This window comes from Vulpes lagopus, chromosome 20 (genome assembly GCF_018345385.1).
Source record: "Vulpes lagopus strain Blue_001 chromosome 20, ASM1834538v1, whole genome shotgun sequence".
NCBI classification, from domain to species: Eukaryota; Metazoa; Chordata; class Mammalia; order Carnivora; family Canidae; genus Vulpes; species Vulpes lagopus.
The window spans coordinates 366649-391952 of record NC_054843.1 but is presented as its reverse complement, the minus strand read 5'-3'; the positions used below and the strand labels follow the sequence as shown (position 1 = coordinate 391952).

General features: G+C 66.7%; 2 protein-coding genes across 4 annotated transcripts in view; one reads left to right on the top strand and one right to left on the bottom strand.

Annotated features, from left to right (window-relative positions):
* The window catches only part of COL6A2 (collagen type VI alpha 2 chain), a 33221-nt gene extending 23515 nt beyond the window's left edge, over window positions 1-9706 (top strand). Inside the window, exons 17-28 of one of the 2 annotated variants that reach the window (XM_041735000.1) lie at window positions 128-190; window positions 537-599; window positions 861-911; window positions 1208-1243; window positions 1610-1672; window positions 1760-1822; window positions 1990-2025; window positions 2193-2238; window positions 2387-2539; window positions 2750-3202; window positions 3332-3370; window positions 8529-9706. In XM_041735000.1, coding sequence (XP_041590934.1) covers window positions 128-190; window positions 537-599; window positions 861-911; window positions 1208-1243; window positions 1610-1672; window positions 1760-1822; window positions 1990-2025; window positions 2193-2238; window positions 2387-2539; window positions 2750-3202; window positions 3332-3370; window positions 8529-9127 — 1665 coding nt within the window. In that variant the 3' untranslated portion in view covers window positions 9128-9706. Of the gene's footprint in view, window positions 1-127; window positions 191-536; window positions 600-860; window positions 912-1207; window positions 1244-1609; window positions 1673-1759; window positions 1823-1989; window positions 2026-2192; window positions 2239-2386; window positions 2540-2749; window positions 3203-3331; window positions 3371-6534; window positions 7577-8528 lie in introns of those variants that run through there. The other variant, XM_041734999.1, reaches the window with a different exon arrangement.
* A 3495-nt stretch (window positions 9707-13201) lies between these two features.
* Window positions 13202-24021, bottom strand: FTCD (formimidoyltransferase cyclodeaminase). Of its 2 annotated transcripts, none has more exons than XM_041735294.1 (14): window positions 23710-24021; window positions 22865-23048; window positions 22173-22301; window positions 21459-21547; window positions 21155-21334; window positions 20420-20557; window positions 20170-20301; window positions 17926-17987; window positions 17549-17678; window positions 17311-17472; window positions 14679-14722; window positions 14395-14533; window positions 13882-13977; window positions 13202-13460 (listed from the first exon to the last, which is right to left on the bottom strand). In XM_041735294.1, exons 1-14 carry the CDS (start codon window positions 23884-23886, stop codon window positions 13221-13223), a joined length of 1902 nt encoding a protein of 633 aa, XP_041591228.1. In that variant the 5' UTR covers window positions 23887-24021; the 3' UTR covers window positions 13202-13220. The 2 variants fall into 2 exon arrangements, with proteins under 2 accessions (XP_041591228.1, XP_041591227.1); XM_041735293.1 differs by having other exon boundaries at window positions 13202-13480; window positions 23710-24005.
* Window positions 24022-25304: the final 1283 nt, after the last annotated feature.

The window sequence follows — 25304 nt, the reverse complement described above, 5'->3', positions numbered from 1 at the left end:
GCCGCCCGGGTCCTGGCTGGAGGGGAGCCTGGGGCCTGCCCCCCCTCCCTGGACGTCCTAGGGGACAGCTGGGGCCCCAGCTCCACCCAACCTGCAGTGATCACAGCGGGGTCTCCTTTCCTTCCAGGGAGACCGAGGCTTGCCAGGACCCAGGGGCCCCCAGGGGGCTCTCGGGGAGCCGGGGAAGAAGGTCAGTGGCAGGGCGCCTGGGAGGGCCTGGTGGCTCTGGGGCCAGGCTTCCCCCCCTGTAGGGCTCCTCGGGTCCTCCTGCCCGCAAGACGCTGGCCCATGGCACGCTCGGGCCGCAACATGGGGTCGGGGGGCAGCTCGCGTGGTCACCCTGCCCTGGGGGGTCCAGCTGTGCAGGCAGGAGCAGGAGCAGGGGTGGGGTGGGGGCCAGGATGGGGCGTCCGGGAGCGGGGAGCCAGGCAGGGAAGCTGGGGCTGCCCAGTGCACAGGGCAGCAGCGTGGAGGATGTGTCGCTGGATGCGGTCCGCCCCCCATGGGTGCCGACCCCACTTTCTCTCTGCCCTCAGGGATCTCGGGGAGACCCCGGTGACGCCGGTCCCCGTGGAGAGTCAGGACAGCCTGGTCCCAAGGTTCGTCCCTACCCTCGGGGGCCAGTCCCTCTCAGCTCTCGGGGGGCTGCCGGCTGCGTGCCAGGCCCCTTCCTTGGAGTGGGGTCGTGAGGGGTTGGGCAGTCCCGCCCATTCTCTCCCTCGGGGTTGCATGGCCCCAGGCCGTCCTGCACGCGTGGCCCCCCCAACCCACAGCCCAGTCCCGTGGGCGCCCGTCCTCAGCCCAGCCAGCTCAGCCTCTCCTCTCCCACTGGACCCTCCTGACCAGCCCCCCATCCGCAGGGAGACCCCGGCAGGCCTGGATTCAGCTACCCGGGACCCCGAGGAACACCCGTAAGTCCCAGCAGAGGTGGGGGCCGGCAGGGCCCAGGGGCTCCCAGCGGTTCCTGCGAGGGCCTCCCTCCTGGGGACAAGGCGAGGGCAAGGGGGCGTCCTTGTCTGGTGCAGAGACCCCCAGACACAGCGCGGGTCGTAGGGTGCGTCTGGGGCACGGCGCTCCTGCAGCTGAGATAACAGACCCCCCGAGGGGGCAGGAGGGGCTTCCAGAAACCCCGGTCCCCAGGACAGCCAGCCTCCCGCCCCAGGGCAGGGGTCGGGGTGTGCAGAGTGACAGCTGTGCTTCCCCGCAGGGAGAGAAAGGCGAGCCTGGCCCTCCTGGCCCCGAGGTACGTGTGCACCGGCCGCACCCGACCCGACCCGCACCTGCACCCGACCAATACCCGCACCTGACCCGACGCCCACCTGACCTGCACCTGCACCTGCACCCAACCGACCCGACCCGCACCCACACCCCCCCGGGCAGCTACAGGCCCCCAGCCTCACCCCAACTTCCCGGCTGCCTCGTGCTGGCGTCTCCCAAACGGAGACTGCGCTTGTCCTGAAACGCCGTGACGCGGCTGCTAACCCCCCGGCCCCCGACCCCACCTCTGACGAAAACCCGGTGGTGCCCCCAGCAGACGCCCTGGGGTCCGGCTGGGGGTGGGGACACGCCACACTTCCCACCCCGGGGCTGACCCGTGTCCTGTGCTCAGGGAGGCAGAGGTGACTTTGGTGCCAAAGGAGATCCAGGGAGGAAGGGCGAGAAGGGCGAGCCCGTGAGTACCCGGGGCTGTGGGGGGCGGGGGGTACCGCGGGGGGCCCAGGGTGGAGGCCGCCGCCCACCCGCCCTCCTCCCTCCTCAGGCAGATCCTGGTCCCCCTGGCGAGCCAGGCCCTCGCGGCCCAAGAGGATCCCCAGGACCCGAGGTAGGTCAGCTGTGGTGGCTCCGGCCCTCGGGCCCCAGCCTGGGCCACCCCGGCCAGCGTGCACCCCGAGCCTCAGGCTGGAACCGCGGGGTCCCTGAAGCAGGGTGGGGGCACCCAGCCCCAGCCCAGACAGGGGCCTCCTCTCACTGTCACCCTCTGTCCTCCAGGGAGAGCCCGGTCCCCCGGGAGACCCCGGCCTCACGGTGAGTGGCGGGTGGGGATGGCATCGTGCGCTCCCTGCTCTTACACTGGGGATGCGGGGCGGCAGGGGGCTCAGAGGGTGCGGGCAGCTCGAGCTCCAGGGCCCCGGCCCCCGGCCCCTCCCTGGAGCGGCCGCCTCGGCCCAGGACCAACCCCCCCTGTGTTGCAGGAGTGTGACGTCATGACCTACGTGAGGGAGACGTGCGGGTGCTGCGGTGAGTCCCGGCCCCCACTTGCGTCCGGGGTCCAGGGTCAGTGGTCAGGGTCGTGCCCGCCCCTCGGGTCCCGTTTCCCACTGCGCGCCCGGGCGTGTCTCCCAAGGCCCGGGGTCAGCGCCCCCCTGACCGCGCCCCCGGCCCGCAGACTGCGAGAAGCGGTGTGGCGCCCTGGACGTGGTGTTCGTCATCGACAGCTCCGAGAGCATCGGCTACACCAACTTCACGCTGGAGAAGAACTTCGTCATCAACGTGGTCAACAGGCTGGGGGCCATCGCCAAGGACCCCAAGTCAGAGACCGGTCAGCTGCCCCCCGGGGCGGGGCGGGGGGCGTCGGGAGTCCCGGGCGTGGGCGGGGAGGACAGGTGCCCACGGGCCGGTCACGAGGGGTGGCGGGTCTCGAGGGCCGGGTCTCGGCTTTGCCCAGAGTGGCCGCGGCCCCCGGGAGCGGGCACACCGGGCGGCGGGGGCAGGGGCGGCAGCTAGCACCCTGACGTCCTGCCGGCCACAGGGACCCGTGTGGGCGTGGTGCAGTACAGCCACGAGGGCACCTTCGAGGCCATCCAGCTGGACGACGAGCGCATCGACTCGCTGTCCAGCTTCAAGGAGGCCGTCAAGAACCTGGAGTGGATCGCCGGCGGCACCTGGACGCCCTCGGCCCTCAAGTTCGCCTACAACCAGCTCATCAAGGAGAGCCGGCGCCAGAAGACCCGCGTGTTCGCGGTGGTCATCACGGACGGCCGCCACGACCCCCGGGACGACGACCTCAACCTGCGGGCGCTGTGCAACCACGACGTCACGGTGACGGCCATCGGCATTGGCGACATGTTCCACGAGAGGCACGAGAGCGAGAACCTCTACTCCATCGCCTGCGACAAGCCGCAGCAGGTGCGGAACATGACCCTTTTCTCTGATCTGGTGGCCGAGAAGTTCATCGACGACATGGAGGACGTCCTGTGCCCAGGTGAGCGGCCGTCTGCCCCGCCGTGCCCCGCCGTGTCCATGCCAGGCCGGGGGACGGGAGGCTGGAGGGCGGTGATCCAGCCCCCACCCCGGCCTGCGGACACTGACTGGGCCCCCTCCTTGCTCCTAGACCCTCAGATCGTGTGCCCGGACCTTCCCTGCCAAACAGGTAACTTGGGGCACTGCCAGGCCCCCCGCCCCAGACTAGCGAGCGGCCGGGGCTGGGGAGGAGGAGGGTCCGCTGCGGGACTCCCGAGAAACCTGCAGATGGGGGAGCCAGCCCCAGGACCCTGGCACGTCAGGGGCTGGGCTGAGGTTTGATCTCGAGCCCGCCAGCCGCCCGTGTGGAGGGGGCGCTCCGTCCAGGCCTGCGCGAGCTCACAGCCTCGTCACCTCATGTCCCCTCACCCCACCGCCTGGGGAGGGACAGATGCCCCAGAGCGACCTCAGCCCAGGCGGGATCCGGGAAGCAGAGCGGCTGCTTTACCACCGTCCAGGAGTCCAGGGGGCGAAGGCAGCCGCCGCCGGGCAGCCACGGGCCGATGCGCTCGCTCCCGCCTGCGACCCCCCACAGCCCGGAGCTGCCGCCTCTGGAAGCACCCACTGCTGGTGTCTGGGGCCTGGGCCTTCGCCCCACAGAGCTGCCTTTGTGTCGGAGGCTGAAGTGCTGGGGATGCATGGGAGCCATCCCGGGTGCTGTGGGGCTGGGAAGGGGCAGGACGGTGGCGTCCATGCACCCCTGGCCTCCAGCTGCTGCGTCCAAGGCTCTGCTGTGCAGTGACCAGGCCCACGGGGCCCACGGTGGTGCCCAGGGTGCAGCAGCTGAGCCCTCCCGTGGTGAGCCCTGTCCTCAGCCTGGGCCTCGGCCAGGCCGTGGACACCGGGCCGTATCCTGCCGGCTCGGGGAGGCAGCCGCACCGTCGCGGGTGGGCGGGCTGGGTGGGCAGGTGCAGCCCAGGACTCAGACGGAAAGGCCAGGCCGCATGCACATGTGCAGGGGAAGTTGGCGTTCCCTGGGCTCATGCGCGCTCCTCACAGGCAGCAGGTGGGGCAGCAGGTGGGCAGGAGCTGCGTGGAGTCGGGGGCGGGGGTCCCCACGCTACTTCTGACGTAGCGCTTCCCACAAAATGGCCATCAGGGTGGTCCCCTGCCTGTCCGGGCCGCCTGGGCACTCTAGCTTCACCTTGGGCACTGCGGGGCTCCACCTGGAGTCGGTGGGGTGGGCTGGACAGGCCCCAGGTGCGGGCGGCAAGGGCCAGCTGTCCCTGCCGGAGGCCACACTGCACTGCCGGCCATCGCATGAGCTGTGCCCTCAGCGTGCCCCAGTCACCCTGGGGCGGGACGCACAGTCAGGTGGGCCATCGAGGGCAGAACGTGGGACCCCAGGGCCAGGGCCCAGCAAGCTGAGAAGGCCTCTCTGCTCCTGCTACGCCGCCTCGCCTCCACCACGGGGTGTGGGGCTTTGCCACGTGCGTTTTCTGCATTTTTGGGTAGGATCGTGCAGCTTTTGTTCCTTGGCATGTAGTGTGAGGGGTGACGCTGGTTTTCTGGTGAAGCCTGCCGACCTGCGGTGCAGCGTGGTTGTGTGCTGCTAGATTTGCTAAGGCCCTGTGCGGGCTTCTGCACCGGTGTTCCGGCCCCGCCCCCGGGGGCTCGATGCGGCTTGACCCGCCCCTGGGGGGCTCTATGCGGCTTGGCCCCGCCCCCGGGGGCTCTATGCGGCTTGGCCCCGCCCCCAGGGGCTCTTTGCGGCTTGGCCCCGCCCCTGGGGGCTCTATGCGGCTTGGCCCCGCCCCCAGGCGTCTCCCTGCGGCTTGGCCCCGCCCCCAGGGGCTCTATGCGGCTTGGCCCCGCCCCCAGGCGTCTCCCTGCGGCTTGGCCCCGCCCCCGGGGGCTCTATGCGGCTTGGCCCCGCCCCCGGGCGTCTCCCCGCGGCTTGGCCCCGCCCCCGGGCGTCTCCCTGCGTCTTGGCCCCGCCCCCGGGGGCTCTATGCGGCTTGGACCCGCCCGCGGGGTCTCCCTGCGGCTTGGCCCCGCCCCCGGGGGCTCTATGCGGCTTGGCCCCGCCCCCGGGCGTCTCCCTGCGACTTGGCCCCGCCCCCGGGGGCTCCCTGCGGCTTGGACCCGCCCCTTGAGCATTTCCGCGCGGCTTCTAACCCAGGTGACCTGGTGTGGTCCTGGGAGGCCCTTCTCCATCTTCCCCGCCTCCCACCAGCTTTTCCGCGTAACCAGCAAGCTAATCCTTTGAGGCAGCGACTGACCGACTGACCGTGTCCGAGCCCCTTGGCGGGAGCAGAGGAAGCACAGAGGGCGCTGGGGGTCACTCAGCAGTGGGTCCCTGCACCCCGGGGCGGGCGTGCTGCGCGGCGCTCCGAGGCTGCCACCGGTGCGGGGAGGCCGCTGCGCAGTGGCATGACCCTGAGCCCTGGGCCACATGGCCCTGCCCACCCGGAGGCCCAGCCATCCCGAGGCTTGGACCAGGCCAGGGGGCAGCATGCTCCGTGGCATCAGGGCCCTGGTCACCAGCCCAGGTGGCAAGGATGGAGCTGCTGGGGACAGCGGCCGGGGGACAGGGGAGCCCGGGTGACCCAAGCCCAGTCTCCATGGGGCAGACGCAGGAGACTCTGCAGGGCCAGGTGTGCCGAGGGAGGGCGCAGAGGGCGGGGTGTGCAGGGTGGGAGCCGTGGGACCCGGCCACCCGGGCTTGCCACCCAGCACCCACCCAGGGGAGAAGCTCCCTTTCTCATAGGACAGACGCAGTGGTGCACTCGGAGTAGGGTGACCCCCGGGGTGGAGCCCTGACCTCCTGGGGGGGCCTGGGGGGGAGCAGGAGCCATGCCCAGGTCCCCAGGGGGACGTCCCAGGCAGTGACGAGGGGAGACTCAAGGGCCGAGAAGGACTGGTCACCGCAAGCCTCGTCCTGAGTGTTCTCAGGGGGTCCGGGGCCCACCCACGACATGCTCCGGGCGGCGGTGAGTGTTCTCAGGTGCTGCCAGGGGCCCGGGTCGTCCAGGGCTCGGCCCTGAGCTGCTCCACGCCAACCCGAGTTGGTCGGTGTCCACACCACCACGCGTGCTGACTGCAGTGACCCGGAGGTGCTTCCCCCGTGTTCTCGGCCACATGCTTTGGGGCTGGCCCCCCGCGCCCCACGCTGCCGGGTACCCCCGACCTCATCCGACCCTCGTTCAGCCTGACACGCCTTCCTGGCTTTGGTCCCGAGTGTCCCCGGAGGACGGAGGCGCCCGGCCCTCGCAGTGCGCTCGGGCCCCAGGGCGGCTGCAGGCCTGCTCCCGCCGGCGCCGCCCTCATCGCCTTCTCTGGATGCCCCCGCAGATGGACCGCGGCCTGGCGGCGAGCCCCCGGTCACCTTCCTCCGCACGGAAGAGGGCCCGGACGCCTCCTTCCCCAGGACCATCCCCCTGATCCAACAGTTGCTAAACGCCACGGAGTTCACGCAGGACCCGGCTGCCTACTCCAGGCTGGTGGCGGTGCTGGTCTACACCGCCGAGCGAGCCAAGTTCGCCACGGGCAGCGAGCGGCAGGACTGGATGGAGCTGTTCATTGACACGTTTAAGCTGGTGCACAGGGATATCGTGGGTGACCCCGAGACCGCGCTGGCGCTCTGCTGACGCCCCGGGGCCGCCCACACCCGGAGGGGCCGGCAGCCCACCAGGCTAGTCTCTGTCCGTCTGGAGGCCGGAAACCCCGGATCCCGGGGGGGCAGGGCCGCGCTCTCCGGGGGCTCCGGGGACCACCCGTCCTGCCTCCTCCAGCTCCCGTCTCTGCCTCTCTTGCCACCTAGCGTGTCCCCTTGGGGGCCTGCCCCCTGCCTCCTGCTATAAGCACCTTGTGGAGGCTCCTAGGGCTCACTGGCCAACCCAGGGCGTCTCGGGTCAGAATTCAGTCCCCCCTGCCACCCAAGGTCATACTCCCAGGCCGCGGGTGAGGACCGGGCGCCTTCGAGGGAGCCGTTAGGCAGACAGGAAGAGCCGAGCGGAGACCCCAACGCGCGGCTTCCCCTGCGGCCTGTGCCCGAGGCCACCCCTTGGCACTTCTGCCGGCCTCCCTGGCGGAGGCACCCCCACAGGCGTCGGGCTGGTGCTAACTGGGGCGCAGGGGCACCCAGACTACTTGCTAGTAGCCCAGCAAGTTCTGGCCGCGTGGATTTAAAGCAGAAGCTGCTTCCCACCCGCGCTGCCGCCACGATAAGCTACGTCACTGATATAAGCTCCTTAAAAAAAAAAAAAAAACAAATCTTTCCTGCCAGAGAGCTGCCCGGTGGGGTGGCCCAGCCCCCGCCGCGTGGTGACAGGCCCCGGGGTCCCTCTGGCGCTGGGGCCACATCCTAAACATTCTATAAAGGCTGAAAAAAGAATGTGAACGCGTTGCTGTGGTGAAGTGATGTGCGGCGGGGGCGGCGGGCGGCCGGTGCCCGCAGGACCCGAGGCCGGGCCTGGCGGAGGGCTGGGCCTGGTGCCAGGAGGTGCACCTGCCGCCCGGCGGGATCCCACGGTCCAGGCCCAGGCGTCAGCAACCCGCACGCCCGTCCCGGGGGCCCTGGCTGAGGCCCCGGGTGCAGGCGCGAGGACCGGCTGGTCCTTCCCCCACAACGCCGGGGTGAGGCCTCACGGCCGAGGGGCCCGCCACGCGTCGGTGGAGCGTGGGCCGAGGCGGTGTGGCGAGGAGTGGGTTTCCGGGCTGTGCTGCGGTGCCCATGTCCCCTGGAGGCGTGGCCGCGGTGGCTGGTCCCAGGTGGTGACCCCCCGGGGGAGCAGGGCCCCCTGCCCTGGCTGCGCCGTGCGGACTGCCTGCTCGGGGCCGTCCCGTCACGGGGGACGCAGGCTCCTCTCTCGGCAGCTCCCGAGCTGGGAGGGACGTGGCCCGGGCCCCTCGGGCAGCTCTAGGACGACAGTGAGGGGTGGGGAGTGTCACGGTCAGGTGTGGGTCCTGGCGTCCGGGGTCTTCCCGCGACCGTGAATGTGAAGACAGCCTCCCTGAGCCTCCGCCCCGCGCCCGCTGTGGACTGCGGCCCTCTGGGGTCCCCTCCCTGCCCAGCGGGTGGACGGTGACGAGCCCCTCAGCCCTCAGGTTTGGGGACATCTGGTGAAAGCAAAGCCCGCAGACACGGCGACCGGCTCCAAGAAGATGGGGCCGGGCGCCCCCGCGCACTCTCGGCCGACCCGGGTCGGGGGTCCCCATGGCGGGTCCTCTGCTGCAGCCCCATGGCCCGGGCTCTCGGCTCCAGCGGGAGGGGGCGCACGGAGGGGGGCGCAGGGCCGGCAGAGGCCCCCCCCCGGTCGCCCGCCCATCACCCCTTTTGCCCGCAGAGCTGTACGTGGCGCAGTGCACACAGCGGCCCGTGGACGTCGTCTTCCTGCTGGACGGCTCGGAGCGGCTGGGCGAGCAGAACTTCCACAAGGCGCGGCGCTTCGTGGAGGAGGTGTCCCGGCGGCTGACGCTGGCGCGCAGGGACGACGACCCGCTCAACGCCCGCGTGGCCATGCTGCAGTTCGGGGGCCCCGGCGAGCAGCAGGTGGAGTTCCCGCTCACGTCCAACCTCACGGTCATCCACCAGGCGCTGGAGAACGCGCGCTACCTCAACTCCTTCTCGCACGTGGGCGCGGGCATCGTGCACGCCATCAACCAGGTGGTGCACGGCGCCCGGGCCGGGGCGCGCCGCCACGCCGAGCTGGCCTTCGTGTTCCTCACCGACGGCGTCACGGGCAACGACAGCCTGGAGGAGGCGGTGCACTCCATGCGCAAGCAGAACGTGGTGCCCACCGTGGTGGCCGTGGGCAGCGACGTGGACGCGGACGTGCTGTCCAAGATCAGCCTGGGCGACGCCACTGCCATCTTCCGCGAGAAGGACTATGACAGCCTGGCGCAGCCCGGCTTCTTCGACAGGTTCATCCGCTGGATCTGCTAGCGCCCCAGACCCACGCCCGTGCCCCCCGCCCGGCAGCCCTCGCCTCAAGCCCCGGCCCCGCTTCCAGCCTGCATCTCGCCCTTCTGCCCCGGCCCCGTGCCCCCGGCCCCATGCCCCCCGCGTCGAGCCCGGGCTCCCCAGCCCCGCGGGCACCGTCCTCCTCTCCGTGGTGCTACTCAGACTCACCCAGAGGTCCCGCACGTGCAGACACCAGGTCTCCAGGTGTGGGTGTGAAGTCAGGAAGGGAGGACCCCCACCCATCCCAGCCCTGCAGAGGACCCCGCCACCCTGCACCCCTCCTGTCCCCCCATCGGCCCTCTGCCCTCCACCCCCCCCCCCGGGCCCCAGAGGCTTGGCAGGGCTCCGGTGGCCAGTGCTCCAGATCCTCATGGGCACGGCCCTGGCTCCCCCGGCCTTGCTCAGCCCAGCCCCATCCCTGGACTCCTTGGCCCCTCTGGCGCCCCCGAGGTCTCCGCCTGGCCTCTGGAGGTCACGTGCCCCAGACTGAGCCGGGACAGCAGGCCCTGCACACCCCCTCACCCCGTGCACATGCCCAGTCCAATAAAGTCTTTGAACTGCCTCCTGCGCCCAGCCTCCTTGTGTCCGTGCCCAGCAAGGGCCCCCGTGGCGGCCATGGGGACATTCAGGCCGTCCACATCCGCCAGGACTGACCATGGAGCCCCACCTGGCCTGCCCCCCTGGGGCACAGGTCGCCCACACCACCCCCAGGGTACACACGGGACAGCGACCGTGGAACCCACACCTGTCCAGCTGGTCTTGAGCTGTTTGACCAGGGAGGTCCCCGCTCTGTCCCCACACTGAGCCAAAGTGCTTTAAAAATGCCTCTGGGCGGGGGGGGTGGGGGGGTTAGGATGGTGGAGGAGTAGGGGACCCTAACTTCGTCTGGTCCCTGGAATCCAGCCAGTTTTCAAATCGTTCTGAACACCAGAGGAATCAGCGGGAGATCTGAAATTCTACAGACGGAAAAGTAACCACTTTCTGGAAGGTTCCGAGAGCCCTCGGGAGGGGGAACGGCACCACACGGTGCAAACCAGAGCGGCTGACCCCGAGCCCGGCCCTGGGTGCAGAGGGCGCAGAGGGCGCAGGGCCGGTCAGCTGAGAGCAAGCGCAGCAGGCCCCTCCCCGCGAAGAGCCGGGGCGCATCCCGCCAGCGCCAAGGTCACGGGTGGCGGAACCGTGGGCGCCAGTGAGCCCCAGGGAAGGAGCGCACAGCGTTTGTGGGTTTATTATCCCTTAGTCTTTTGCTTTTACCTTTTTTCAGCTATTTTCTTCTTTTATCAATTCTTTTTTAAATCCTTTTAAATTTTTTCGTGTATATATTTTTTATTTTTGGTTTCCTTTCATTGCATTTCATTTTATTTTTGTATATACATGAATTTTTCTTTCTTAAAAGAAACTAGATCCAAAACAGGATAGAAAGAAAAATCCTATTTTGGATCTAGTTTCTTTTAGCAAACAGACCAAAATACACCCAGGATCTAGTCTACTCTTTCGTTCTGTGTTACTCCTTGTTTGATTTTCTTTCCTTATTTTGTTTTGTTTCTGTTTTCTTCTGGTTTGTTTTGTTTGCATTTTTCTGGTATTGTTGCTATTTTTGCCTTCTCTCTCTCTTTCATCTATTCTTTTCTGGACATAATGACAAGATGGAGAAACTCACCCCAAAAGTGAAAACAGGAGGCAGTACTCACTGCCAGGGATTTAGTCAACGTGGGTATAAATTAGATGTCGGAAACAGAATTCAAAATGATTATAAAGATGGTAGCTGAGCCTGGGAAAAGCACAGAAGACAACCAGAGAATCCCTCAGTGGAGAAATAACTAAAGTCTAATCAGGCTGAAATTTAAAAATGTCATTACTGAGGTGCTCTCAGGAGTGGAGGCTTTAACTGCTGTGATAAAACAGGTGGAAGAGAGTCAGGGACTTAGAAGACAAGATGATGGAGAACAAGGACGCTGAGAAATAGAGATAAACAACTACTCCACCCCAAGGAAGAATTCAAGACATCAGTGACACCATAAAATAATATGGGCAGCCGGGGAGGCTCAGCAGTTTAGCACCACCTTCAGCCCAGGGCGTGATCCTGGAGTCCCGGGATCGAGTCCCACGTCGGGCTCCCTGCATGGAGCCTGCTTCTCCCTCTGCCTGTGTCTCTGCCTCTCTCTCTCTCTCTCTCTCTCTCTCCATGTCTCTCATGAATAAACAAATAAAATCTCAAAAAAGTAATATTCGAATAATCGGGATCTCAGAAGGGGAGGCAGAAGGAGTATTTGAACAATTCATAGCTGAGAATGTCCCTAATCTGGGGAGGAAGCAGGCCTCCAAGTCCAGGAGGCACAGAGAGCCCCCCCCCAAAATCAACAAAAATAGGTCAGCACCCCGACTATAATAGGGGGGCTTGCAAATCCCAGAGGCAAAGAGAGAATCCCGAATGCAGCTCAGGACAACAGCTCCTTAACCTACAAGGGCAGACACATTAGGCTGGCGGCCGACCTGTCCGCAGAGACCTGGCAGGGAGAAAGGGCTCGCGTGACATCCAGGCACTATTATGAGAAAAACACGCAGCCACGAATACTTTGCCCAGCAAGGCCGTCATTCAGAGTGGAAGGAGAGAGAAAGAGCTTCCAGGACGCACAGAAACTGAAAGAAGGCGTGATCACAAAAGCAGGCCTGCAAGAAATATTAAGGGGGATCCCGTAAGAGAAGAGAGAGCCCCAGAGTGACACAGACCAGAAAGAAGCAAAGACAATCTGCAGAAACGGGCTTTACAGGTAATAGGATGGCACTAAATTCGTATCTCTCAATAGTTCCTCTGAATGTGAATGGGCTAAATGCTCCAAGCAGAAGACACGGGGCACAGACTGGATAAAAAAAAAGCAAGGCCCCTCCGTGTGGTGTCTACAGGAGACTCATTTTAGACCCAAAGGCACCTACTGATTGAAAGTGGGGGGCAGAGACCCCTGTCTCATGCTAACAGATGCCAGTAGTGGCCGTCCTTCTATCACACAAATTAGATTTTAAAAGAAAGAAAGGGGATCCCTGGGTGGCTCAGCGGTTTGGCGCCTGCCTTTGGCCCAGGGCGCGGTCCTGGAGACCCGAGATCGAGTCCTGCGTCGGGCTCCCGGCATGGAGCCTGCTTCTCCCTCCTCCTGTGTCTCTGCCTCTCTCTCTCTGTGTGTCTCTCATGAATAAATAAATAAGGAGGAGTTATTACTAAGTAAGTAAGTAAATAAATAAATGAATGAATCTTAAAAAAAATAAAAATAAACCAAAGAGACTGTAACAAGAGATGAGAAGGGGTCTCTCATCATAAAGCGTTTACACCAAGACAAAAGGGTCTTTCCAACAAGATCGGGCAGTTGTGGATATTTATGCCCCTAACGTGGCAGCAGCCAGTGACATAAGCCAATTAATAACCGAATTAAAGAAACCCACTGATGATAGCAGGGGCCCACGCACCCCCCCCCCCACAGTGCACAGGTCGTCCAAGCTGCAGACCAACAAGGAAACGGGGGCTTTGAACGACAGGCCGGACCACAGGGGTCCGAGGGCTCTGAGGTCAGCAAGCCGCCGAGCTCGCGTCTGCACACGGGCCAACAGGGCAATGGGTTCAGGGGCCGTCGAGCAGGGTCCTGGGAGTTGGGGGGATTTTCAGACCAGAGAGGGCCACCCGGGACATGGTCACAAGCCGTTGAGCTGTTGGCCGTGGTTTCTGAATGTTTCTTACATTTCACAATGAAAATACGGGGGAAGGATGAGTGAATAAAACACGTTTTTGAGTAGGAGTCTCTCTAAGTACCGACCAGGCCCCGGGAGCTCCTGCTAAGGAGGTGTGAGGGGGGCCGGGCGGGGACGGCCCCAGCCCTGGGAGCTCCCAGTGACCCCTGGCCCGGCTCGGGCTCCAGGGGCCTGGCTCACGCATCTGTGGAACCCTGGGACCGGCGTGTCCCCTGACTCCTCTGACCCCTGTCCCCATGCCCACGCATCTCGGCCCATCCCCGCCCACTGAGCCCGCCGTCCCTTCTCCAGCCACCTCCAGTCACACCACACGGGCACTGGTGCATCATCACTTTACTCAGGGTGGCAGGTGATGGGGGATGACTCGCTCCCCAAGCGCACCCCTGACCCCCCAGCCCACGCGGGGCCCCACAGGGACATGTCTGGAGGCTGTGTCGCTGGGCAGGGCCTGCCCGTGGGAAGGGGAGGGGCGTGGAGGGGCACGGCGTCCGCGCGGTGTCCCGGCCACGGTCACTCCTGCCGGGCCTCCAGGTGGTCCAGCACCAGCGCTGCCTGGGTCTTGGCGTCCTGCAGGAGCCTGGTGATGTGCTGGCGGGTCTGGCAGACACGGCCCGGGCGTCACCCTGCACCTGAGCCCGTCCTCACCAGCCCCGGGTCCCGGCCGCCCTGTGTCCCTGCCATGCTCCCCGGCCTGTCCTCTCCGGGTGGTCCCAAGCCCCCGACCTGGGGGCCCCCAACTCCTCACAGCGCTCTCCTGAGATTTGAGGACAGCAGGCCCCCCCCCCGGGTCTTCCCACTGTGGCAGCAACCGCAGGGGGCAGGGCTGTGACCCCGAGCCCGGAGGGGCTCACGCGGCCCAGCCTGCAAGTCGACACCTATGTGGTCGGGACCCAGAGGCATCTTACAGGGGACACTCCCCAGACCACGTGGTGGCACCGTAGTGCCAAAGCCACCGCCGGGTCCCACTGCGGGCCGAGCCCCGGGCGCCTCCTGCCCACCTGGTCCTTAAACCCGTCGTCCGTGATGTCCTTCAGGTTGATGAGCACGTTGAAATACGCACCAAACACGCCGGTCTCCAGGGCTTTGGCCGCCACCTGCAGCAGGGGAGAGCGGAGCCGCGGCCGTGGCCTGGGCGGGCGCGCTCCCCTGCCCCTCCACCACGCGGGCCTCGTCACCCGAGGGTCCCCAGTCCTCTAGGGGTGCAGGGCAGCCCGCCTGCAGAGCCCCGGGGGTGCACGCGCGGGGGGGCTCCTGCCCTGCCCTCCAGGCTCAGAGCCTACGCCCTCCCCTGACGAGACGAGGCTCCGCCGCGCGGGCTCCCAGCCAGGGTTCTCCCCCGAGCAAGGGCCGAGCAACGGGGGCGGGAAGGTGGGGTCTCCGGGGGTCCGCGGCGGAGCTGGGGTGGGCCCGAGGTCCAGGTGAGTCAAGGAGGCCCTCGGAGGTCCCTTGGCCAGCACCCACGACCCTCCCCGCGGCCCCCCTGCAGCAGGAGGCCGGGCCCCTCCCCGTACCTGCAGGTCCGACCGGCAGGCCAGGTTCCCGCAGCGCGCCAGCTCCTGCAGCGCCGGCCACAGCGAGGCCACCGTGTCCGCGAGCGCCAGGGGCACGGCCACCGCCTGCCGCAGCCCCTCCTGCAGGGCCGCCGCCCGCCTGGATCCACAGGGGCTGCCGGTCAGGGCCCGGACACCTGGGGCCCGCCTGCCCCGTCCCCCTCCGCCCAGCCCAGAGCGGGAGGGGACCCGGGGCAGATGGAAGGGCTCCGAGGGCAGGGCGCCAGTGTCCCCGTGGCACTCACGTGTCCCTCTCCTCCTCCGTGCTCTTGGGCAGCTTCGTTGCCTCCTGGGAGAAGAGGACACCAAACACGTGGGGTGAGCAGCGGCCGCGGCCTGGGGCCACCCAGAGAGTCCGCGTGGGGCCGGGACAGCGTCCACACCACGGCCGGGGGTCCCAGGGCACGGACGCCCCTCGGAGCAGCCTTGCCGACCGGTGCCGAGGCTCCCACTGTGGGGATGAGGGCACGGGGGGCTCAGGGTCCAGGGGACCGCAGCAGCACGGGCTCCCGTCACTGCCTGGGCCCTAACCCCGGCCGCTGCACCAGGTGTGCTACCCCAGCCCTGCCCCCTACACCCCTCTAAGCCCCCTATACTCCCTACACCCCCAACCTGTCCCCCACACCCACACCCCCCTACACCCCTCTACACCCCCACTCCCCCCTACACCCCCACCCTGCCCTCTACACCCCACCCTGCCCCCCAAAACCCACACACCCCTACACCCCTCTACACCACTGCTCCCCCCTACACCCCCACCCACATCCCCCTACACCCCTCTACATCCCTGCTCCCCCCTACACCCTCACCCTGTTCCCCCACACCCCCTATACCTCCCCACACCCCACCCCTACTCCCCCTACACCCCCACCATGCCCCCTACCCCCCACCCCTGCCCCCTCCACGCCCCTCCACTCCCACCCGTACCAGCTGGGGCCCTCCTCCCGCCAGTGCTCACGCCGGCCGCTATGTTGGGCACCCACCCCGCACCCCTGCTTCTGCCCAAGCGTCTCCCTCACACACTGACATCCCGCCCACGAGGACCAGGGCCCGGCCGGCTGCGGAGCGTGTCCCTTCTGGATGCGGCTGAGTCTCCAACCGGAGGCCGAACGAACCCCGGCCGCCACCCCCACAGCTCCTGCCCACGGACAAAGCCCAGCCCATCCCCCGGGGTTCGGTCCCCCCCCACGTGGTCCTCACGCCCGTGGGCCCTGACCCGGGAGGAAGCGGCTCCTCTGCAGACCCTTGGGGATTGGGGCGACCCCAGGCCCTGCTTCTCCCGGTCGGGAGGCCAAGGCACTTGCGCAGGGAGCCGGGGTTTCCCTGTACCCCTCAGGCCACCTGCCTCCCCGCCTCCCGTTGCAGTTCGTGTTTGGCTTCCCGTGCAGTGTCCCCCCCAGACGTGCACAGGACACGACGGGCCCCCGCCTACACGGTCCGACCTAGGATGTTCTGACGTCGCGGCGGCGGCGGGAGTGATGTGCATACAGTGGGAGCAGCGCTTGGCGCTTCGCAGCGGGTCTTTGCCAGGCCAGTGCTGCGCGGTCCCGGCCGTCCCGTGGGTCCCGGCGGGCATTCGGTCCTCACACGAGCTGCTCGACTCACGGGGGAGGCCCTGCCTGAGGGCTTCGCCCGCCGCCGCCCCCTGCGTGTGCCCAGCTGCCCTGCCGTGCGCCGCGGCCCGGGTGTTAAATGCATTTTCCGTTCAGAGTATTTTGGACATAGGCTGGATCTACCGGTCACAACGCGGTCACCACGGGCCAGGGAAGACCTGCAGTGGCAGCTGGCGGCTTGTGGTCTCTACGCAGCACATAGAAGCAGCCCTAACCGAGCGTCATGTGACGAGCCCCAGAGGGAAGCCAAGAACACGTATGACGCCACTTGTGCGGGAAATGAGGAAAAAAGAAAAACTGGCTTTTCGCCAATACAAGCATCTCGGGACGCGTGTCCTAGAAACGCGCCTGCCCTGGGCGCAGGGCTGCTCACCCCCAGCCTGTCCTGTGAGCTCTGAACCGCGTCCTCGCCTACCCTGGACAGTGCGTCAATCAAATTTACGTCTAGAAACAGATGGAAGAAGGCGCTGGATGTCCTGCCTCCCGAGGCCGTGACCTTCAGTGCCAGGCGCTAACCTGGCGAGACCTCGATGGCTCCCCTGGTTCCAGCCTTCACTCTGGGGGTGCACGGCGTGCCCTGGACGTCACTGGGGTCATCAGAGCCCGGGGGCCCCTGCCACCCTGACTCCCCTCGGCCAGGCCCGCCCGTGAGGTGGCCCCGTCTGGAAGCCCCTGGGGCAGCTGGCGGCGGTGAGCTCACGCCTCTCCCGGGTCCTTCCACCACGAACTGCTCAGGACCCCGACGCAGGGGGTGGTCTTTGGTGCTGGACTCACGTCTCTGATCATCCCGCAAGTGCTGCATCCCCTGCCCCCGGTTCCCAGCTCGTCGCCCCCCACCTGAACCCGCCTGACCCCGCCTGACCCCCATCTACCCTCGCCTGACCACCGCCTGACCTTCCTGACCTGCTGCCTGACCCCCGTCTGACCCCCGTCTGATCCCTGCCTGACCCCCCTGACCTCTGCCTGACCCACTGCCTAACCCCCATCCACCGACCGCCACCCGACCCCGCCTGACCCCCGACCAACCCCCATGCCCCCCCCCTCCTTGGGTAGGCGAGCGGGGCGTGGAGCCTCCCAGCTCTGCCTGTGGCCGCAGCGTCTCCAGCGCCCGAGACCGGCGAGCGCTGCCCCTCCGAGCCCCGGCCTCGGCCTGCGTCACCGGGGGGCGCGATAGCTGCGGGACCGCGTCCCCCCCAGGCTCCCTGGCGGGCGACCCCCGGCCCCGCCACGTCCCCCGCTCCGGCGGCCTCCCTCGAGCACTCACCAGGTAGGCCCGGAAGGCTCGGGCGTCGGCGTCCACCAGCTCCGTCAGCGCGGCCGCGGCGGCGTGGAAGGGCGGGACGAGGCGCCGCACGGTGGCATCCAGGTGCTCAAACTGGCGCCGCCCGTACGTCATGAGGCCGGCCATGGAGGCCAGCGCGGCGCCCTGCGCGGGCGGGAGCGTGAGCCCCGGGCCCGGGCCAGGCCCCTCAGCCGCCGCCCGCCGCCCTCGCCGCGCTCACCAGGGCCGCACTGGCCGCTGCCACGGAGCCGCCCCCGGGGGCCGCGGAGCGGGCGCCCACCGCCCGGACAAAGGCACGCAGCGGCTGGTCCACCAGGCTCGGCTCGGGCCCGCCGTCGGGCACCAGGTACCTGAGGGGAGGGGCCGGCTGATCCGCAGGCTGTGCCCCGACCGCGGCCGCTCCCCACACGCCCCCTCACCACCACGGGCCACGGGCACGACAAGCCCCCGTGGCGGCCCGGCAGGGTGGTGTCGGGGCCCACCGTGTCCTCCAAGCAGCCCCCGGCCGCCCGGCTGGCCCAGGCCCCGGTGCCGTGACGAGCAAGGGACTACCCGGGGGCTCTGAAAGGGTTGAGGCAGGGCTCCGCGGGGGCTCACTCGATGATCCGCTCCTTAGGGTTGAACGGGGACAGAGAGTCCAGGCCCAGCCGGTTCACCACCTGGAAAAAGGGGCCAATGATGTCAAGCCTCCTCGACCCCCGGCCTGAGCCAGGCCCCCGAGTGGTGGGGGCCTCCCGGAGCTCACGGTGGCACCCCTGCCCTGATCCAGCTTTGTGCGGGGAGCGTAGCTGGCCGCATGCCCACCCCCAGGAGTTTGCCGACCGCTGGCTTCCGGGAAGGCCCCCAGCCCGGAGCAGGGCCCCCACCCACCCATCTTCGCCCACAGGGGAACCGACACCCAGACACAGGAGGGGCCCTCCTTCTAAGCCATGTGCGTCCCACAGGCACCAGCACACACGTGAGCCATCCCTGAAAGGGACCAACAAAACTACCCCTTTGGACAAGATTCATAATTCACTGGGTGTCGGTTGTCGCAACTTGTAAAGCCCAGGGGCTGCCTGATCCACCCAAACGAGTCTTGTTCTACGAGGAAAACTAGATTCCACCTCATGGAACAAGCTCCATTTAACCTTAGAAATGTTTCCACCAAAAAATATTCACGACACTTTATGTGCCGCAGGCCACGGCGTTCGCCAGCTGTGCTGAGCTGAGTGGACACTTTGAACCAAGCTGGGGGGCGACAAGTGCCCGTTGAGAGAAACAAGGCAGCAGAGTCCCAGGGGCAGAGGGTGGCCGGGAGGTCTCCCTGAGGACATGGAAATAGTAAGAGAGAGCCCACGGAGTCCTCAGCGAGTGCTAAAGCAGAGCCCTCCTGCACAGAAGACCTCGGGAAGACAAAATTTAAAAATTAATTAAATGCCTGGCTAAGCTGCCAGGATGTAAAGGAGCTCACTGAAGGCCAGAAATGACCAGAAAGGGAGCCCTGCTCACCCTCAAGCTGGCTCCACCCCGGTGCATCTGAGAGCCTCTGGCAGCCCCTTACGAGAGTGAAAAGTGAGGGTCAGGCCGGAGGCCTCTGCAAGGGGACATCTCCAAGCATGAACTAGGATTAAACAAAACAACAACAAAAACAAGCAAGCAAAGAAAAAAAAACCCTTAAGGATGCAATTGGGATACTTCTGTCTCTGCCTTCCCTTTGGTGAAGCAGGAAAAACCCTTCCTGGGAATTCTAACCACAAGCCACGTAGTTCCAAAGCTCCAAGCAAAAGACTGAGTCCGCGGGGCCCCGTGTGATCACGCATCCAAGACCCAACAGAGGCGAATGCACACTTTAAACCCGGGCGTCCAAGAATTGCCACAGATAAAGTCGCAAAGAGCACGCACGCCCGACTGAAAATCACAAAACACATGAAGCAGCAAGTCGCCGTGACGAAGTGAACAGGTGCAGCAATTGCAAAATCGGACCTTCAAAGACTGCGGACAGCACAACTCTCCGGTAAAGAATACGAAACAACACGGCAAGAAATACGGAAGAGCATCAAACACGTCAATAAGGAATAAATAAATGCAGGAGAGATGAAAGCATTTCCTTTTTTTTTTTCTTTTCCAGTAGGAACTGGCCCAGAAACAGACGCATAGATCCACAGAACCCAAAAGTGGACCCTCAACTCTACGGTCAACTCATCTTCGACAAAGCAGGAAAGACCATCCACCGGGAGAAGGACAGTCTCTTCAGCGAAGGGTGAAGCACAGTATTTGAACCGAACCCTTCAAGCACCGAGAGCTAACAAGCGAGTTGAGGAAGGGAGCGGGGTGCGCGTCAACACGCAAGACCCAGAGCATTTCCACGCACTCACGATGAGCACCGGGAAGAAGAAGTTGCAAAAACGATGCCATTTACCATAATACGAAAAGGGATAAAATAGGAGTTGGTTAACTTAACCAAGACCGGAACGATAAAAACTACAAAACGTTGTTGAAATAAATTAAAGGAAATGTAAATAAGCGGAGAGCCCACGTTCATGGGCTGGACGCTTCCTCCTGCTACGACGGCCGTGCCCCCAAAGCCACCCACCCGGGGCGCGGGCCTGACTCGGGAGGGCGCGACCTCTGCCCCAGCGGGTGCCACCAGCACACGCCCGGTGGCCAGAGGTGGTGGCGTCCTCTGAGGGGAGGGGTTACAGGACGGGACAGAGAAACCCCTGTGGCCTCCCTGGTGTGACGACGGCGTGGCCTCGGAGGAGGCGGCAGGCGAGCGGGAGGGGGCCCGGCCTGCAGACCCGTGCAGGCGCCCCAAGCTCACTGCCCCCCCGCCCCGCCCCTCACGGGGTCCCGGCCCACCAGCCTGACGCGGTGCTCCTCCTCCAGGATGAAGAGGTTCTCCCTCTCGCAGTAGAAGGCGGCGGCGTCCAGAAGGGCCTTCAGGGGCACCAAGCCCACCAGCTGCGAGCCCACCACCGCGACGCTCAGCTCCTGCAGACGTCCCGGGACAGTGTCGGGGCGGGGGGCACAGAAGATGCCCTGAGGGTGTCCTGGGACCCGCCCCGCCCACCCGGAGGGACCCCCCTCCCCCGGGGACGCCCCCGCCCACCTGAGCTTCTCTGCAGATCTCCTCGTAGACCGTATGCAGCGCTGTGACCTCGAAGTCCAGGAGGTTTGTGGACACCTGGGCCAGGTTCTTCTCATCCAGGTACCAGCCGATGCCCTGGACCCTCTTCAGGCGCCCTGGCTACGAGGGAGACTCCGGCTCAGGCCCTGCCCCCCCCAGGCCCCGGACCCGCAGGGGCTGCGCTTCTGCCCCACCCCCGGCTGGCGCCCTTGCTCCTCGCCGAGCCAGCAGGGGACGGGCCACCCACAGGGACCCTGAGGCCCCCGCGGGCACCAGGCTCACACAGCTTTGCCCCCAGCACCCCGCCCACACCGCGCGCTGGGAGCCCACCTGGGTCCCCCCACCCCCGCTCCCGCGCTTGTCCCTGCCACCCCACCCCCAGCCCAGAGGCATGCTCTGCGCTCCTGGGCCCACCTGACGGACCTCTGGGCTCTAGATTCAGCAGGAACAAAAAGAGGGATTCGGGGTGTGCCCTGCTGCTATGTTGCTCTTACATGCTGCTCCCGGGGCCTCGTTGTCTGGCAGGGGGTGGGGGGCACCTGCAGTCCCCGGGGGGTACCTGGGGGAACCCGGGGCACCTGGAGCTGTGGGGGGGACTCCAAAGCAGGTGTCCCCCCAGGAGTATGGAATCCTGCGAGACCCTAACAAGGGCTCTACCTGCCGCAGCTGTGGACGCCCGTGGACGCCCGTGGACGCCCAGGCTGGGGAGCCCCTCACCTGGTCCCGGCCCCGGCCCTGCTCCCGGATGTTGAGGGCGATGCGATGCGCCTGCTCCCGGGTGCCGAGCAGGTTGACGTTGAAGGCGATGAGGAACTTCCGAGCGCCCGTGGCCGTGGCCCCCCAGCGGGGGACGAAGGAGCTGGGGCCAAAGTCGGGCGCCCACTCAGCCTGCTTGAGCTGCGGGGAGACGCACCGGGCTGTGGCGACCCCCGGGAGGGGAGGGCCCCGCCCGTCAGGGAAGGAGCTGGGCACCCCCGTGCAGGCCCACCCTGCACCCCCCCACCCCCGCCAGGACACGCACCTTGTCGGGGAGGGCCTCATACTCCCCTGCCCGGATGGCCGGCAGGGCCCTGCGCCCCGCGGTCCGCGCCGCCTCCCCGTAGAGGTACACTGCGAGGGCATGGGGGGCAGGGGGCACGGGGTGGGGGCAGGGATGGGGGTCAGGGATGGGGGGTCAGGGACAGGGGTAGGCTCCCCGGGGGTCAGGGCCCTGGTGCTGGACACGCGAGCTGAACCCTCCTGTGGCCTGCACCGGCCCACTTCCTGCGCCCCCTTACCACATCCACGGGCCTCTCAGGAGGGTGTGGGGGTCACTGATGGGGCCTCCGATTGGGCGGGGACCCCTCCTCTGCGCCCCACCCCGGGGCAGGGCGGCCCCACCCTGCTGCCCCTCCTCCACAGTGTCCCCGATGCCAGGAGTTAGAAGTAGAGGGAAGGAGGAAGGAAAGCGTGTTTGGTTCCTTCTAGAAGGCAACGTGCCCCAGCAGCCCGGGGTCCCCAGGACCATGCGTTGCCGCCCTGGCCCCTCCCGCCCTGCGCGCTCCCGCCCCGTCCCCCGTGGCCCCGAGGGGCTCCCCCGGCCCCCCACTGGCGCCCTGGTCTCCGGGTCTGACCTCCCCAGAGGATGTCATTCCCTTAGGAAGCGGTGGCCCTGCCCCTGACGGTCGGCCGAGACCCTGAGGTCCCCACGGGCGGTGGGGGCCCTGCCCTGGGGGGCCCCTCCTGGCACACTCACCCGGCACGCCCAGCTCCTCCGCCAGCCGCCGGCCAAAGGCCTGGGCACAGAGCACACACTCATCCATGGTGACGCCCCTCACGGGCACGAAGGGGCACACGTCCAGGGCGCCCATCCGGGGGTGCTCCCCTGCAGGGACAGGGGCGGAGGAAGGGGAGGCTGGGCCGGGCGCTCAGAGGGCTCCTGGACGCCCCGCCGCACCCCACCCTCCGCCGCAGGGACCCCACAAGAGCCAGCGGGCCAGGTCCCCCTCGGAGCCACGGGGCTCAGTGCCCGGGTGGGCGCCGCGCTCCCACTGGCCGCCCGGCCCTCCGCCCCGCAGCGTCCGGAGCGGCCTCCCCCAAACCTGGGCCCCCGCCACGTGCCCCACGGCATGGGGAGCCCCTGGCTGGGATTAGCTTCCTCGCTCACCCGCTGGGATCACCTGTGGGTCCCCCGCCCCGCCCAGTGGCCAGAGACCCTGCCCTCTTGACCTCTCCCTGTGTGTTCAACCTTTGACCCCGGCCGCCCTGGACGGTCCACTGGACGGCCGGCTCCCGCATCCTCGCCCCCCGGGCGCCCCCCAGGCCTGCGCGGGATGCCGGCGCTGGGCACCCCTGAAACACGGGCGGCCCGAGACCCCCGGGGGCCCTCCCGGGACCAGCCCTAGGCCGCTGCCCCGTGCCCGGGGCGGAGCCGGCCGCCGCGCTCACCCCGGTGCTGGCTCATGTCGATGAGCTGGAAGGCCGCCCGGGCGGCGTTCAGGGCCCCCTCCACCACGGCCCGGGGCTGCCCCACGAAGGTGTAGACAGTGCGGTTGGTGGAGGGGCCGGCGTCCACGTCCAGCAGCACACAGCCCGGGGTCTGGGTCACGGCTCGGGAGATGGCGTCAATCACCTGGGGAGGAGAGCCCGACCCCGTGCCTCAGTTTCCCCACTTGGAAGAAGGGACAGGAGCCTCAGAAGAGCCGCGCCTCTCCTGCCGGCCCAACCACCACCCACGCAGGGGCCTAAGGAGCCAGCACTGAGCGTGTGGGAATCCCTCCAAGAGCGCAGGCCCAGGGAGGCCCGCCCGTGTTTCTTGGGGTCAGCAAGAGGAGGGAAAAGAGGGGAAACTGAGGCAGGAATCAGAACCCAGATGGAGGGACTGCTGGGCTTCAAGAAGGTGACCTATGGGCCAAAGTCACAGAGGGTCAGGGTGCTGGCCCCCCAAGCAGTCCCAGGGTCGGGGGGAGGTGAGTGAAGGGCCTAGAACCTTCTGTGGCAGCAGGACAGCCCGGTGGTCGGGAGCAGGGCTCTGTGGCCGTCGGGGGCCTGCTCCAACTCCCTGTGCCTCAGTGTCCTCCTCGGTAACGGGGGGGTAAGAGCAGAGCCCACCTGAGAAGGTGTGGGGACCCCTGCCTGCCTGCCCATCCCCCGGCCTCTTCCTCAGCCCTCGTCGGCCCCTTCGAGTCCCGGCCTCATGGGCTCCTCCCCATGGCTGAGGACAGGGGAGACCCGCTCCCCAGACCCGCACCGAGCACCCCTCTCCTGGCCCTAAGCCCTCCGCTCCCCCTCACCTGCTGGTTGTTCCCCTCTGAGAAGTTGGGAACACATTCCACCAGCTGGGCCATGGTCGGGCCTCGATCCTGGGCTCCGCTCCCAGGACAGACGGAGGGGAGGAGGGACAGTGCTCCCCGGGGCCCGCGGCCCTTATCTGCGGCGGCAGGGCCCTCCCACGGCAGCGGGCTGCTCATTAACCATAGTCCTGGCGAGGCGTGGGCGGCCGTGGTGTCTGCGCACCCATGGAGCAGGACAGGAAGGGGGCCGGACCCCGTGAGGCAGACGACGACATCCCCCCACCCGGCTGGGGGCCGGCTCCCCCGAGAGCAGCACAGGTGACCGGGACCCTCAGGGGGCAAACGTCCTCCCAGGTGCTGGACTCAGGTCAACCCAAGCTCCAATCCCAGCTTGGCCCAGGGCCTCCTGGTGGTTGTTCATGTGACCCTGCATGTGACCCTCCAAGTGACCTTCCAAGTGACTCTCCAAGTGACACTCCGAGTGACGCTCCGAGTGACGCTCCGAGTGACGCTCCAAATGACCCTCTGTGACTCTCCATGTGGCCCTCCATGTGACCCTCCGAGTGACCCTCCATGTGACCCTCCAAGTGACCTTCCAAGTGACCCTCCAGTGACCCTCCATATGATCCTCCAGTGACGCTCCAAGTGACCCTCCATGTGACCCTCCAGTGACCTTCCATGTGACCCTCCAAGTGACCCTCCATATGACCCTCTAGTGACCCTCCAAGTGACCCTCCAAGTGATCCTCCAGTGACCCTCCATGTGACCCTCCAGTGACTCTCCATGTGACCCTCCAAGTGATGCTCCAAGTGACGCTCAAAGTGACCCTCCAAGTGACCAAGTGACTCTCTATGTGGCCCTCCAAGTGACCCTCCAGTGACCCTCCAGTGACTCTCCATGTGGCCCTCCATTGACCCTCCAAGTGACCCTCCAAGTGACCCTCCAAGTGACCCTCCAAGTGATGCTCCAAGTGACCCTCCAGTGATCCTCTATGTGACACACTATGTGACCTTGCAAGTAACCCTGCATGTGACCCTCCATGTGACCTTCCATGTGACCTTCCAAGTGACCATCAAGTGACCCTCCATGTGACGCTCCAAGTAACGCTCCAAGGACCCTCCAAGTGACCCACCTTGTGATGCTTGTGACCTTCCATGTGACTCTGCATGTGACCCTGCATGTGACCCTCTAGTGACCCTCCAGTGACCTTCCAAGTGACCCTCCATATGACGCCCCAGGTGACCCTGTGAGCCTCAATTTCTTCACGTCGGCTTCTGAGCTTCAGGCGGCAGGAAGATGAGAGGGGCCGAGTGTGGGGCCCCGTCCGCGGCCCTGGCTCTCGGCAGAGGTCAGCTTGGCCTGGTCGGGGCGAGGGGGGGGGTGTCGAGTCTGCACGTGCGTGGACGTCCCTGCAGCGCAAGGGGGCATGATGAAGCCCCAGCTCCCCAGCTGCTGGCCGCTCTCCCAAGGCCGGAGGTTCCTCACGAAGGGGTGACGTGTCTGGGCCAGCAGCCCAGGGCCCTGCACCCAGACACCTGGCCGGGCCACCAGGTGGGCATTCCCAGCCTGCGAAGCTACCTAGGAGGAGGCCAGCC